This window comes from Rhodamnia argentea, chromosome 6, assembly GCF_020921035.1.
Source record: "Rhodamnia argentea isolate NSW1041297 chromosome 6, ASM2092103v1, whole genome shotgun sequence".
NCBI lineage: Eukaryota > Viridiplantae > Streptophyta > Magnoliopsida > Myrtales > Myrtaceae > Rhodamnia > Rhodamnia argentea.
Window position 1 is genome coordinate 26,423,729 of NC_063155.1, and position 14,048 is coordinate 26,437,776.

A 14,048-nucleotide genomic window follows, 5' to 3' on the forward strand; every position below is an offset into this window, starting at 1 on the left:
GGAGATGGAGAAAGGCTCGGACTTTGTTTTTGACCCCTTCTTCTTTTTTAGTAATTTTAGGTAGAGAAAATAAAACAAAATTCGGTAAATAAAATTTTTTGTGACAAGATGGAAAATGGTCTGTAGCACAAAAGTGAAGATGGAAACATATATTGCTGAAAAGAGATGATGCAACGCTTCACCAAACAAAGTGATCGACGGGAGGTTAGTGACGCTCCGACGAACTGCCATCTCCTAAGCCGTCCTCGTACTAAGACCAAGGCACATTCTTCCTTCACCTATGATAAGAGTTGTCAAATTGGTTTTCTTATTAGTGGGTAACGAAAGTGCGCAATGTTCTGTTTTTTTTTTTTATATTTATAGGAAAGCTTTTCTAATGTAATATCATTTTCCATCTGTGTTTTTAGGTACGTGGTGTCATAATCCTCTCGCTTGAATTTAAATTGACACGACATGACCTAAGACAAACAACTTGAGCTTATGCAAAGATGCATGCGCAACATAGAAAACCAAACATCACATTCACATATATTATTAAGATAAAAGCTATTAGCGTATCGAGTGACGGGATCCCATTAATTCCTTAATGGTGCGAAATCAAACGAAAGTGAGATCAAATCACCATCCTGTCCCGCCGTCACTTCGTGTTTGTGAATTCTACTTTCTGGTGGATGGCAATGATTGAGTGACCAGAATTCCGATTTCAAAAGAAGATATCGAAAGGGATGGGCGGGGGGCCATGGAAACCGAGAGCAATTGCTGTTCTCTTGGGATGATTGAGCGAGCGTAGTTACGTCCACGTGTGTGGTGAAGTCCTTCCGATCTGACCCCTGTTTTTTTAATCTTTTTTTCTTTTCTAAATTCAGCTATCCGCCAATTTTGCGAAGCACGTGCACCAAGTGCGTCATTACGTTCTTCTTTTCGATTATTTGAATGTATTGAGCTAGCGAAAGCGAATCGAAGATTAGATCTAACCTCTCGATGCATTAAACCCGTGATTAGCTGGCATGAAGGGATTTAGAATTTTCAAAAGGTTTTGCTAGTGAAGTTTTTGTAGGGGAGATCACGAAAAGGTTGCGAACTTATTGCACTTGTGTCGATTCGATCCGTTTTTCTTTTTATGAAATTATTTCCTTGTCTATTTGTTAGTCCGCTTTTCTTTTTATAAGATAAGTTCGCACCTGCTTAGAATCGCTTCCAACCAAGACAAAAACAACAAAAAATCGCATTAATAATCTAATCCCCTCCCCCTCTTTTTTAAGCACTTCATCTCTCTCTCTCTCTCCTCTTCTCTCTGAATCTCAGCCTTTCTTCGCTTATTCAATTTCTAGATGGAAAGAATTTGATCTAGATCTCTCCCTCCCGTCTCTCCCCTCCCTATTTGGTTATTTTTCCTTCTATCTTCTTAGTTTCTTGCTCTATTCTCTCGTCGAAATCCAGGTTTAGAGGCTCTCCTTTCCCAATCTAAAATCTATGAGCTTTTCTCTCCCAAGCTAGTTCTAGATCTAGGAGTTTTAATGAATAAGTACCCCCCTCCAGTTTCGGTGGTGCTTACAGCTGCTTCGATGTCAAATTTGTGCTCGTTCAACATGTTTTTGTTCCAAACCAAAATATTAAAAAAAAAACGTGTTTTTGATAGAAGCTTTGGCGTCTCGCACTTGCTAAAGGACTTGCTCACAAAAATTAGTTATATCGTGTAGAAAAATTAGTCAACGAAAAGTATTTTTATTATTAATAATAATTTATGACTAGCTATTTTTATGGATGCTGAAAATATCTCATATATTTATTTTTGTAAATAATATAAGCAATCATTTTTAAAAAAAATATATTTTGAATTTTGAATTTTTCGTTAAACAATAGCACCGTATCATGGATTCTTGAAGATATGGTTAGCCTTAATTAACATAGCTGGTCAAATAATTAAAAGAGAGCGAATTGTGCGCAACACACGTCACCGACGTGGATGTGAGAACGAAAGATTCTCGACCATTTCCGGGTGCCACGTCTTGGGACATCGTTCGTTTTTCAAAGCAGAAGAAAAATCGGCAAAAGATGATGTGCTGGCGTCAGACAGTGGCAGGCACGGCGAGGCACGACCATCGTTATCGAACGGCAGTTTTTCCAACTTCATAGATTATGCAAGAACTCGCACGGCTTACGTGTGGCTTCCTCAGGGGGCTTGACTTGACCTTTATTCCTCTCTCTCTCTCTCTCTCTCTCTCTCTCTTCTTCTTTTTTACCATGTTTCTTTGGGGAAGAAAGCGACGATTCTATCTCTTGATTAGTAGAGCCTTCGACTGTTCTTCTCTCCTGGACCCAAGCTCGCCGCGACCGCCACCATCGCTCCCCGACATATCTCGGACGATGCAAACATGAGGGGCTCTGCTCGAGCCTTCGGCATAAGGATCCATCGAAGTTTGCTTTTGAAAAATCGATCCTTTGGAGGAATCCATCTTCGAGGTAAACGGTGAGAACTGACTTGGGATGGACAAATTGCAGATAGACCAACCCTAAGAAGATTGAAAATTTGAGTACGTTTTCAAACTCAGCTTTTGGACATTCCACTTGGAGCTTGGGATCGTTGGCAAGTTTGTTATGGATCTCCTCTTCCGGCGTGAGCAATGATCCGAGACATTCCTAGTTTTTCCTATTGGGAACTCAACTATGTCCTTTTTCTTTACGTAGGAGAGAGCAAGCCATAAATAACTAAATTTAGCCTTCGTTTCTTGTTATTTTGATCGAGGGCCGTTAACCAACAAGTTGATCTTGCATAACGAAGGCTAGGCTTTCAAAACCATCCAGGATCGAAGAGCGACAAAATTCGAAAATCACCAAAAGTCACTGGTGAAGATAAAAATGTCGCTGATGCACGTATTTCGCCCGCCGCGATTGACGGGTTGTCACGCTCCGCGACATGTAATATGCAACTCACGGGCAAAAGAAATTCCCTGGGTGTTTGCTCGTGTGGGCTTTCTGGTGCTTAAATTAGTTGGCATCATGGTGATAAGAACGAAGGAGAGTGTGGGAGGGAGCCGGTGTTTCATAGCAATTTCACAAAATCTTAACAAAAGAGACTATTGTTCCATATCACTTGACGACGAATCATATATGCTCTATATATTCACATCCTTTGTCCATACCTATTATCTTAAGATTTTAAAATAGTTAGTAGTAGTTCAATAAAATCTCACATGGCATCGTAACCGCCTGTTTAACCATGAAATCTTGGGTTACAACATAAACTAAGCTTGTTAGATCCCTTTGAATGCATCTATACACAAGTCCGTGGTTCTAATTTGAAACATAAAATGGAAGTTTTTGATTTCCAATAGCACATGGCAAGGTGGTAATTTTTTGTTTCTTTAGGGCTAATATATTTGGAGGATGGCGGATTAGAATGTTTTCGTGAAATGTATGTGGGTCACCAAGGGCCTGTTTGGTAACATTTTTGTTCCAAAAAAGTGATTCTAATTAGAATTAATTTTTTTGATTCTGTTCTCTGGATGAGTTTTAGAGAATTAAAGCGCGTTTGGTAACAGTATAAAATTTCTACTCCCGTAACAAAAATGCGTTTAGTAAGCGCATAAAATTTCTATTCTGGAAAATAATTCCTCTTCCCAATTTGTCATTTAAATCAAATAATTACACAATCACATTTGATGACTTTCCTCAGACCCCACAATTACGGTTCTCTTGTACCATGACATTTTTTGGCTAAATAGAAATGCTTCAGATTTGTTCCTTGGAATGATAATAAGCTAAATTTGTTGTTTTCCCATGCTTGTCTTGAGGCTATGCATATGACAATGATGAAAGATGTGACTACGATTATCTTTTATTGCTCAAAATGAATAAAATCCATCTCTGTCACATAGGTGGCTCAGTTTTACCCTTAGATACCATGCAGATGGTCACCGATGCAACATGGTACTCTGACAACAAATCAAGCAAGGCTTAGGAAAAATTGAAAGGAAAATCACCAAAAACAAGATTGGCCACTTGAATGGACCCATTTCCTATTTTTTGATTTTTTTTTTTTTTGGAATTTTCAGGATTTTTTAGAACAATTTGCCCACGAAGGGCAAAATCATTATTTGGGAGAAATCGAAAGGAAAAATTGTCAAAAATAGGATTGGCCAGTTGAAATAATCCATCTCCTAATCTTTAAGATTTTTTTTTTCAAATTTTTTATTTTTTAATGAATTCTCCAATTTTTGGATTTTTTTAATCATTTCATGATTTTTTTTATTAATTTCCGAATTTTTTATTAAAAATATTATTCGGACAGAGTCGGGTTTACCCGGCCTAGGCCTTGTGGGCGCCTAGCAAAAGTGAAAGAAGACTATCATTGCCTTTTTGATTCTCAAAAGTGTTTTTTTTTTTTTAGAAGCAACTTTTGTTTCTTATTTTTGGTCCAAAAGTATTCCCGGGAGCAAAATCAAAATCAAAATCATTTGCATTGCCAAATATATTTTTGATTCTTTTTTCTTCCGGAGAACAGAAACGGAGGAATAGAAACGTTACCAAACAAGTTCTAAGATTTCGAAATTATCAGCTCGGACTTTCTTCTTCTTAATTGTCATGTTTGGACAAGTTTGACCCGAGACAGTCCCTTCTGGAGTCCAATGGCCGGCCCGGCCCGACTGTAAGACCCAAATGTCAGAAACTATCAAGGTCCCGTCAAGTCAACTATCGAGCGTTTTCCTCTCTTCTTCAGCCGCTGCCAAAAACCCATCGTTCTGCGGCGTGTCTTCTAAGGGAGAGGCTCTCTCCCTTCCCTTTCCATTTCCCTCTCCTTCTCCATGTTCCTTATCTTATCCATGTATCCGTATATTCTTATATGCGAGATTTCTTCGTTGATTTCGTGAGACGTCGTTAACTTTGGAGAGTTTTGTAGAAGTTCGAAGGGTGAGCGTTTCAAAAGGATATGTTATTGCCTTGCTCGACTTTTGATGCTTGCTTCATATAGTCGAGCATTTCACAAATCCACAAAACTCTTTTATTATTGCCTTAACAGTCGGTTTATCTGAAAGTAATTTGTAATCAAATGGTATCTCTTTTACAAGTCTTCTCTCCCGATGTAAAACTAGATTTAGATTTGGATACTCTTCTATTTTGATATAGAGATAGATTTAGAATTTAGATGTTTTCTGTGCTCTTTCAATCTATTGGAGTTATTGTTGTCTCTATATGTTGATGGTGTTGGGATGCCGAATCTAAACGCGCACCGCTCCTCTTGGCAAAGCTGTAACTTCTGGAGAAGGAAATCCCAGTGATCGTCACTAATGTTGATGTAATATTAAATGATCGACCGCCGGTTGTGCTTTGATGCTGTGTTAGAAAATGGGCAAGTCTCTCCTCCATGGTGTATTAAGTTGATTTATCTTTCACATTTAGTTACTTTATTTTATTTGCATATTTTTCTTGAAATTATGTGTCTTCAAACGAAGTGAAATGATAATTTGTATTCCCACCAAAAGAAAAAAATTGTTGAGCATTTTCTTACCCACCCACCCCCAAATAAAAAAAAAAAAGTGTTAAGAGTGTTTGTGAGCTCTTCGAATTAGGAAAAATGACATAAATAATCACCGAATTTTGATTCAATATGCAATGTGATTCATGAATTTTTAATTTATTCAATATAGTCTCTAAATTCTAGCTCAATATATAATGTGGTGTTTGAACTTTTAATTTGTTCAATATTTCATTTGCTAAAGACAAGCAAATGTTACCACCATTACACAATTTAAGTATTGTTTGTTCGAGTCTTGATACCCGATAATGCGTCGGTTGAATCATTGTTAGCAAACATGCAAATGTCAAGAGGTTTGTTTAAGTAGCGAGCATGTTCATCGCTCTCGCTCAAAATCTAAAATTTTAAATCGCGATAATTAGAGACATGTGTAAAAGTCCGTTCGAAATGCAGCATAAAAGTACGTCTAAGGTTAGAGTTCGTTTGCCCAAACTGTTGAAAAGTCAAAATTTTAGGAAAAATTTCAAATAATGGCCCTAAGTGCCTTCATTTTCTCAAATAAGGGTACGAAGTGGACGTTGTTTCAAATAAAGGCCTAAAATGCCATCTTTATTTTAAAGAATAGCTTGGCTAGAGGGCATTTTCGTCCTTTACTATTTTTTCATAATTTTTTCCTTTTTCTATTTTCTTTTTCTTTTTCCTCTCCCCTCCCCTCTCCTTCCCTCCCCCAACTATCGCCCACATGTGGCGACGGCCGCCCTTACCGGCGGGGTCTGCCAGGTGACCCTCACCTGAGTTTAAGATGACATGTAGTCGGCTAGCACGGTGACGACTGACGGATGCGCACGGCGGGGCCATCTGACAACTGTGCATGCGGGACTTCTCTGCCTGGGTTGGTTTTGCTTGCGGTGAAGCTCTTGGTGAAAATTCGAGCAATGCGCTATTGGATACTCTATATGAACAAAGAATATCCAAGGCTTCATGGACTCTCGGTCAGTTTTGTCTCCATGTTTGACCGAGCCATTATGATCCCCTACCACTTGGACTCTTGCCTTTTAACCAGAGATGCGATGGGATGGGACGCGACCGAACTCATCTCGGTGTACGGGGACTATCAAAACTGCAGTTTGCTTGGTAAGTCGTGCCGGCAACAGATGGTGCTGCGCTCGGCTTCCCGGACGGCGGTGGTGGCACTCAACTCGTGGGTCTTGGGTGAGGACAACACTAGCGGGGCTGGTTTGGTTCGGTTAGCCGGGCGAATGACCAACGACGATACTCGGTCAGGAAACCTGCAAAAACATAGCGAACTGAGAGGGACAGGGAGCTCGGTCACGGTGGTGCAGCGACAGTGCTAGTCTCGGGAGGCGCCTCAGTATCGTCCCGGCTGGCTGCTTCGTCTGGTCATCGTGGAGCTCGAAGTAAGACAGGAGGTAGGAGCGTCGGTCGTCAGCAGCGACTCCACCACGGGGGTACAGCAACTACGCCTTGGATCAGAGAACAAGGCCGGCAGCTCGTAGAATAGTGACTGGTTTGTTACGGGTTTGCTGTGATCGTCGCATCTGGTGTGGCCGGTGCAGAAACAATTGAAGGAAAACTTGGAACAGCAACCTCTTGTCGTGAAAGTGCTTGCTTGGACTCATAGACCTCGACCAATTGTCAAGGAGGGCTCAAGACCAAACAGAGCAGCAAACAGGTCGCCGAGGCTAGAGATGGCAGCTTCCTTGAACGACCGCCAGTCGTCACCGTCACCGTTGCTAGCCGACGCTCGCACCGAATCGAGGGCCGCCTGCCAGAAGCTGATGAGGGCGGCCGGCAGAGGTCGGCAATGGCTGGGGAAGGGGAGGGGAGGTGAAAAAGAAAGAGAAGAAAGAAAAGGAAAAAAAGAAAGAAAAGTAGAAAGGGAAAATTTGCAAAAAATAGTAAATGATGAAAATGCTATTCGGCCACGCTTTTTTTTGAAATAAAGAGACACTTCAGACCCTTTATTTAAAATAATATCCATCTCGAATCCTTATGTGAGAAAATAAAGATATTTGGGACCCTTATTTGAATTTTTCTCGAAGTTTTATGTTCTGACAAATAGTGAAATTTAAAAAATTAAAAGATAAATTCACATGTGAATCTGAATGTCATTTGCATTTTTTAAAGGTTCAACCATTTGGTGGTTTGAAAAAGGGAAAACACAAAAGTATAGCTAATTTTTCATCCAATGAACAAAAAATTCTCTTTTAGGCAAAAGTCATGCTTTGAAAAGAACACATTGCGCCTTTTTGCAAATTCTCATGATAGAGTAATTAAATATAACAAAATGTCTTTGTTTGGAAGTTTAAACATTTCAAAATGGTTGGTAGTGATATCACAAAATCTTACATAGTAAGAACTTCCGAGTAAGGGTGATCGGTTTTCGATTTGGTCCGGTTCCCCTCAGAATTGAGAACCGGATTAGTGGTCCTGGTTTCAAATTTTTCGAATCGAGGATCGGACTCGATGGAACCAGTAAATTCTTTATATATGTGCGTGCGTTTTTAAGTCATGCAACACGCCACACTTCTCAATGAGTATTTTTCATGTTTATGTTGTTATGTTTTTCTACAAGCTAGGGTTTGAAAGGGTTTTGGATTTTTTAATTCCCAATACATTGTGACTTACTTAACTATGGAGATTGCATTCTAATCCCAAAATTGCTGGTCTGGTTCCCTGGAATATGCTCAAATCAATCAGTTTCCGATTTGATTGGTCCGCCTTGCTCACCCCTAATCCCGAGTTCAAAAGGGAGTAATTAAATAATAAAAAATATCAAATCAAGTCATTCATTTTAAAATTTAAACTTTTATAATTATTAACAGTGATACCATATAATCTAACAGCTTGAACCATCAAACTCTCCCACATATCCCCGGCCGCCATCACTTATAGACCTCCATCTTCCCTCCCCCACACGCCACTGTCTGATGGCACCGTTGCCACGACATTCGCCGCAGTTGACTCCCCTCCCTCGCCGTGAGACGCTAGATTTGGGCTGCGAGCTCTAGCATCCCCACCACCTTAAAATTTGGTGCGGCCGACTTATAATTTTTAAAGCAACATATTTGTAAGGGAAATTATCAAATCGAGACACCTTTTGATAATTTCCCTCATAAAACATTAAAGACGTGCAAAGTAAAAGATTTTAAAAAAAATTCAAAATTAGAAAAGTAAAAGTGATTCCGAACTGTGGTTAGTTTTTACCCTCGAGCTAGAATTATATATATCACCACACCTTTTTTCCACGGTCATTCACCCCAGTTAAAAAAACAAACAAAATGCCCAAATGAGAAGATCAAATTAAAATTAGCCCTTGTTTAGAAAAAATAATATTTTTAAATCGTCTATAAAATTATATAGATATAAATTATTACCGATGATGAAAGCAATAGTTATTGGTTAATTATGTCAAAACGTTATAAAAAAAATGTTTTAAAAAAATGAGCTTCGAATTTTAAATGGAAAAGTGAATTAGAAGCAGCCGCAACGGAGTAGTCGGTGTTACTGTCCAGTCCATCGTCTCACTTTTTTTATCTCTCGCCTGTCTCACTCGCTCGGCGCTTGCTCTCCAGTTCCGCCACTCTCAAGAGTCAGATCTCTCTCCCTATCGATCCGATCCGATCCCCGGACGAGTCCCAAGGTAACGACCCCGAGCTCTCGCGTAGCCCTAGATCTTGGCCCTCCTGTTCCTCTTCTCTCCCGATGTTTCGATTCGCCGGGGATGTAGATGCGCTGTTCGAAAGTCGCCCTTTCGCCGTTACTGATTTGATCTCCGTGTCTCGTCTTCCACGCCCTTAGCGCGATACCGGCAGTGTTGCGTCGAATTGCGTTCGTTTAGTGAAATGCGCGTCCCGTTTGTTGGATCTGCCGGTAGTGTCGCCGTTGCCTTCCTGTTTTTCCGTTTCCTTTTGCGCTTTTACGGAGCTGTAGAGCGCTTTTGATCGAGACTTTTCTGCTGCTCGAAGGGTAGCTTTCGAAATGTATGTCGCCGTGCTCTGGAAAGATCTTGTGATGGCTTGACATGCTCGGTTTGGTGGGATCGTTTCGCCTTTTGAGTTTCTATAAGGCTTGTGATTCGTGATTGTGTTACCGTCGCATTTGTTGGTCTGTGATGTTCGAAGCGTATATGATTAGCCATCATCCCCATTAGGTGGCAGTGGCATACAGATGTCTCTTTTAGACCTGTAGGCCTTTGATAGATAAGAAACGTTGTGGATCTGGAATTATTGTAGTCCCCGCTTTGCCTGGATATGAGCGCAGAGTTGTCAAACAAATCTTTGATTTGATGTAGCGAAAATTCACGGATGAAGACGGAGTAAATTGTAGTGAAGATGATGAAGTAGAAATGTATAGTTCCCCAGTACATTTCTGTAGATTGATCAACCCTTTATATGTTGGACAGGGTTCGTACATGTGTTTGAAACTTGAATTCTGGAAAGGAACTTTTTTCCTTTTCCTTTTGATATCTGGTGGAACATTCGTTCTTACTTTTGCTATTTGTTCTTTGTAGGAATCTCTCTCCTCTCTGTAGGTTAAGTGGTCTATAGCTTTTTTTCCGTTTTATCGATCATGGAAAAACTTGCGATTGATTGAAAACTTCTGCTAAAGATTTATTCTCCGGTTTACTCATCATACTTGACACATATTTTCCAAGCTGCACGTCAACTTTTGAACGTAGTTCTATGTGGATTTAAATGGAACAGACTGAATTTGTCTTATAGTTATTCAAAGTCAAAAGTGTCCCAGTTATATGAATCTAAACTATACATCTTCTCCATTCATCTCTTGATTATTCTGGCCATTGAAGTTCTCTCCATGATAAGCATGATCGGAATATTGAAAACTACTTTAAGTAGAGGAATGCATTTAGTTCTAATTTTAAAATTGATCTTTGCTCTAAAAGTTGCCGCTTGAGTCTCTCAATTGAAGGAATTTATCATTAGCTTTGCTTCCAGATTCTGTAACCTGTTTTCTACACATAGATGTGTTGCTTGAGCAAGGTGCTTAAATGAGCGAATAGAAACTTTTGCTTTTTGTCACGAGTCCTTGGGATTATTACAATGTTCTTGATCTTATCTCTTGCAGTCACCTGTTATCACATATGTAGTCCGTCTTCTCTCATCATTGTTCTCCATGGATATTTTAGCAAATAATATAGTATGATAGAAAACTAATGCAGGACTAGGATTTCTGTGCATTTTAGTAAGATACAGTGAGCATTCCGGGTGCTTGTACCTTTCCGCCCTTTTGCTTTAGCTTTTAAGATTCGTTGTTTATTTGATGAGTAAATCACCTCTTGAACAGATGAAATAGCATTTAAGGTCATGTAGAATCTGTGACGAGAAGCCAGGGGAGAGTTCCTAAAGGAATTTCTTTGTTGTGAAAGTACTTTTGTAGTTTCTTGTTTTAAATTCCATGGTAACTCTAACTCGTGATTTGACTGAATTGATTCCTGAAGTTAGTAGGCAGATGAAAGCACCCTCAGTTGAAACATATTTTGGCTAATAACAGGAGAACGACGTCATGTGATCTTATGTTGGTAATTGTCAGAAGTTCTCTTTCTGGCGGTGATAATTGCCACTTCATTTGAGTCACTTTGGAGGGGAGGATTTAACTTTGTGCGAATACAAGGATGAATTGACAGTTTGTGAACACAAAAACAGATGAAAATTTGGATTTCTTGTTTAATGGAACTTTGAAACCACTTTCTAGTGTTCGTGTTGGTTCACTGTTTTATGCTGACATGTTCTTTGATTCCATTCCATCCCATGTTCAGCTCTAGAGATATCTGTAGGTATGGCCGATTGATCTTTTCCACAATTCCTCCTAATTTTCCGCTGTTTTTCCTCTTTTTGATTGTCCTTGTACCCAAAGCTTCAGGAAAGTAGGCAAAATGGGCCGTGGAGTTAGCAGTGGTGGAGGACAGAGCTCCTTGGGCTACCTTTTTGGTAGTAGTGGAGAGGCTCCAAAAGCAGCAGCAAGCAGTCTCCCGACTGCTCCGACTGAGGTGGACAATCCACCTCCTTCAAAACCAGCGGCTGTTTCTCCTCCAGTAGATGTTACCAAGCAGATTCCTGCTGGAATCCATAGTACTTCCTCAAACAACTACATGAGAGCTGATGGTCAGAACACGGGCAACTTTCTCACGGTAAATTGCTAGCCATGACAGCTTTGTCATTCAGCATTTAACAGGATAGCTGTTTTAGGAATTTTAGTGAGTATTTGCCAACCAAGTCTTATAACTGGAGAGATAATTGGGAGGATTGTTACCATGTAATTCAGGTAACTCACAGCAGTATGATATTTAAACTGCCATATTAATATAACTCATGTTCTGCTTGCTTTTTGAGGGAAGTTATATTGTTTAATTCATTGTAATATCACTATCACTTGATATTCATCTCATTTGTAGAGTGGAGTCCTTTTGCTAGTGAACTGTAGGACAGTGTCGTTGGAGGGATTAACTGTTTTTGCTCTCAAAATATAGATGGAAAAAACTGTGATCAAAAGGATTTGAACCTATACCTAAGGTTTGGAAGACCTCCGTCCTATCCATTAAACAATGTATGCTTTTTTCTTATCCCCGATAACCACTCGGGCATCAACCCTGGAAGAATCGGACTTTGATCCATCGGGCATGAAGGGTAGAACCGCTCTAATGGTTATACAAATCCCTACACTCATCAAGGGCAGGCCTTTTGTTTTCTTAAAAGCTTCAGTAATAGCCGACCTATTTGTGGCGGGAATTGATTGAAACTTTAGCATGGGCTCATGACCTCACCTTTGCTAATTTGATTCGATGAGATAAACCATTGGCTCTTTCCATTGTACAAGCAAGATTGGTTGGATTAGCCCATTTTTCTATAGGTTATATGTTCACGTATGCGGCTCTTTGTGACCAATGTGGATATCATTTGAAAATGAGTAGTTCATACGGAATCGAACTTTTGATTAATCTAGGTAGTTGGGATCATATGAATGAAGAGATGGTTTCTCAGGATCCCGTCAAATTTTATTTGTAGGAGGAACCTCATAACAAGAATCGAGAACAGTATTACTTCCTGTGGAATCTTGTTGATTGCATGTGAAACATGTCTCCTCTGTTTTGCACTGTATGTTTGTTTGCTGTCGTCCACATGATGTTAATTGTTAACATGTAATGTCAGCTTGTTCATTCTTTAGCTTGGTCAAGTCAAAATTCTTAGTTTGATCCAAAAATTAAGCGTGCAGTGGAAATCATGCCATTGAATGTTTTAGGATCCATGCATCCAGTGGAGGAAGGTAAGCCCTTGACATTGTGTTGACTTTGGTTTCTCATTTATGGGTAGAGAGTAAAATATATCATATTGTCATTTATTCTAGAATGTTGTTTCTTAAGATAGAGCTGTATTGCCGTGTGTATTCTTCGTGAGATACACCTGCTAAATGTTGTCGTCCTTTGACCACCCCCAAGCAGATTGGGGCCCATTTCTTACAAGCCCTCGTGGTACTTGTCTCCCGAGGATATTTTCTGGTTGCCAAGGAGTTTATTCTGGGCCTTCAGACTAAGGCTCTGTATTGTCCTGACACCTTGTAAGATAGGGGCAAATTCTTGATAGGGCATGTCGTACTGATGCTTCATGCTTCAATCAGCGTGCAAGAATGTCCGATTCTCCTGTGCTTTTAGCACTTTTTTTCTCTTGTTTGTCACACCTGCTGTCAATGTCCTTCTTTAATAGTCTCATGAGATCATAGAGCATTGCTACTGTGCTGTTGTCAAGATGCCTTGTGGCTTGCTGGACTCTGTCAATCGGGTATTGGAAGAGTCCGGAATGTCATGGCATCAACATGTTAGCTTGTTCTGTGAAGCATATGGGTATGAAACATTAGCTGTCACATGAGGTTTTTTCCTGAAGCCTGAAGGTTGTCTTATATTTTCTGGAATTTTTTAGAGGTTGGAAGAAAGGTTATGGACATAAGTCACATAACAATGCCGCTTTGCCTTCTAAGGCCAAATTGTAGTCAAATGGCTGCTCATCTGACTTTTGTTCAGCATGGATTTATCCAGTCCATTGTTGATCCGAGTTTTACGTGCAGGATCGGCCCTCAACCAAGGTCCACTCTGCACCTGGGGGCGGATCATCTCTGGATTACCTTTTCGGTGGCGGAGGCAAGTGAGTACTGCACAGGCCTTTGCACATGTCTCCTGAACCGAAGGTTACCGCTGAATAGATCCAAGTGGAGCCTGTGAAGTCGGACAACCGAGTGCTTTTATTGTTCTGTAAAACCGATACTGAAACTTGGCTGCATCATGTTGTGTAATATGTTTGATGTGGTGGCTGCTTATTGTTGGACTCCAATTTGAAGCACAATATCAGCTTCCGCAGCAGATGCATAAACGTCTGCTGCGAATCTTGATATCAGCAGAACTTGTTTTCTCGAATCTATTTATTCTTGCAGACTTTGCCCCGTTTCTCCTGTCATCACTGCACATAAGAATGGGGAGGTTGCGACTTTGCCCGGTTTCTACTAGGATTTGATGGCCTGAAAATGGAAAAGTTAGTAGTAT

The 14,048-nt window shown here is 40.1% G+C and overlaps 1 protein-coding gene across 2 annotated transcripts; it reads left to right on the forward strand.

The window, feature by feature from the left end:
- The first annotated feature begins 8,993 nt into the window (after window positions 1–8,993).
- On the forward strand, window positions 8,994–13,952 carry LOC115755931 (protein SPIRAL1-like 2). 2 transcript variants are annotated; one of them, XM_030695556.2, is made up of 3 exons: window positions 8,994–9,140; window positions 11,373–11,648; window positions 13,577–13,952. In XM_030695556.2, exons 2-3 carry the CDS (start codon window positions 11,394–11,396, stop codon window positions 13,655–13,657), a joined length of 336 nt encoding a protein of 111 aa, XP_030551416.1. In that variant the 5' UTR covers window positions 8,994–9,140; window positions 11,373–11,393; the 3' UTR covers window positions 13,658–13,952. The 2 variants fall into 2 exon arrangements, with proteins under 2 accessions (XP_030551416.1, XP_030551422.1); XM_030695562.2 differs by having other exon boundaries at window positions 9,032–9,140; window positions 11,369–11,648.
- The last annotated feature ends 96 nt before the right edge of the window (window positions 13,953–14,048 follow it).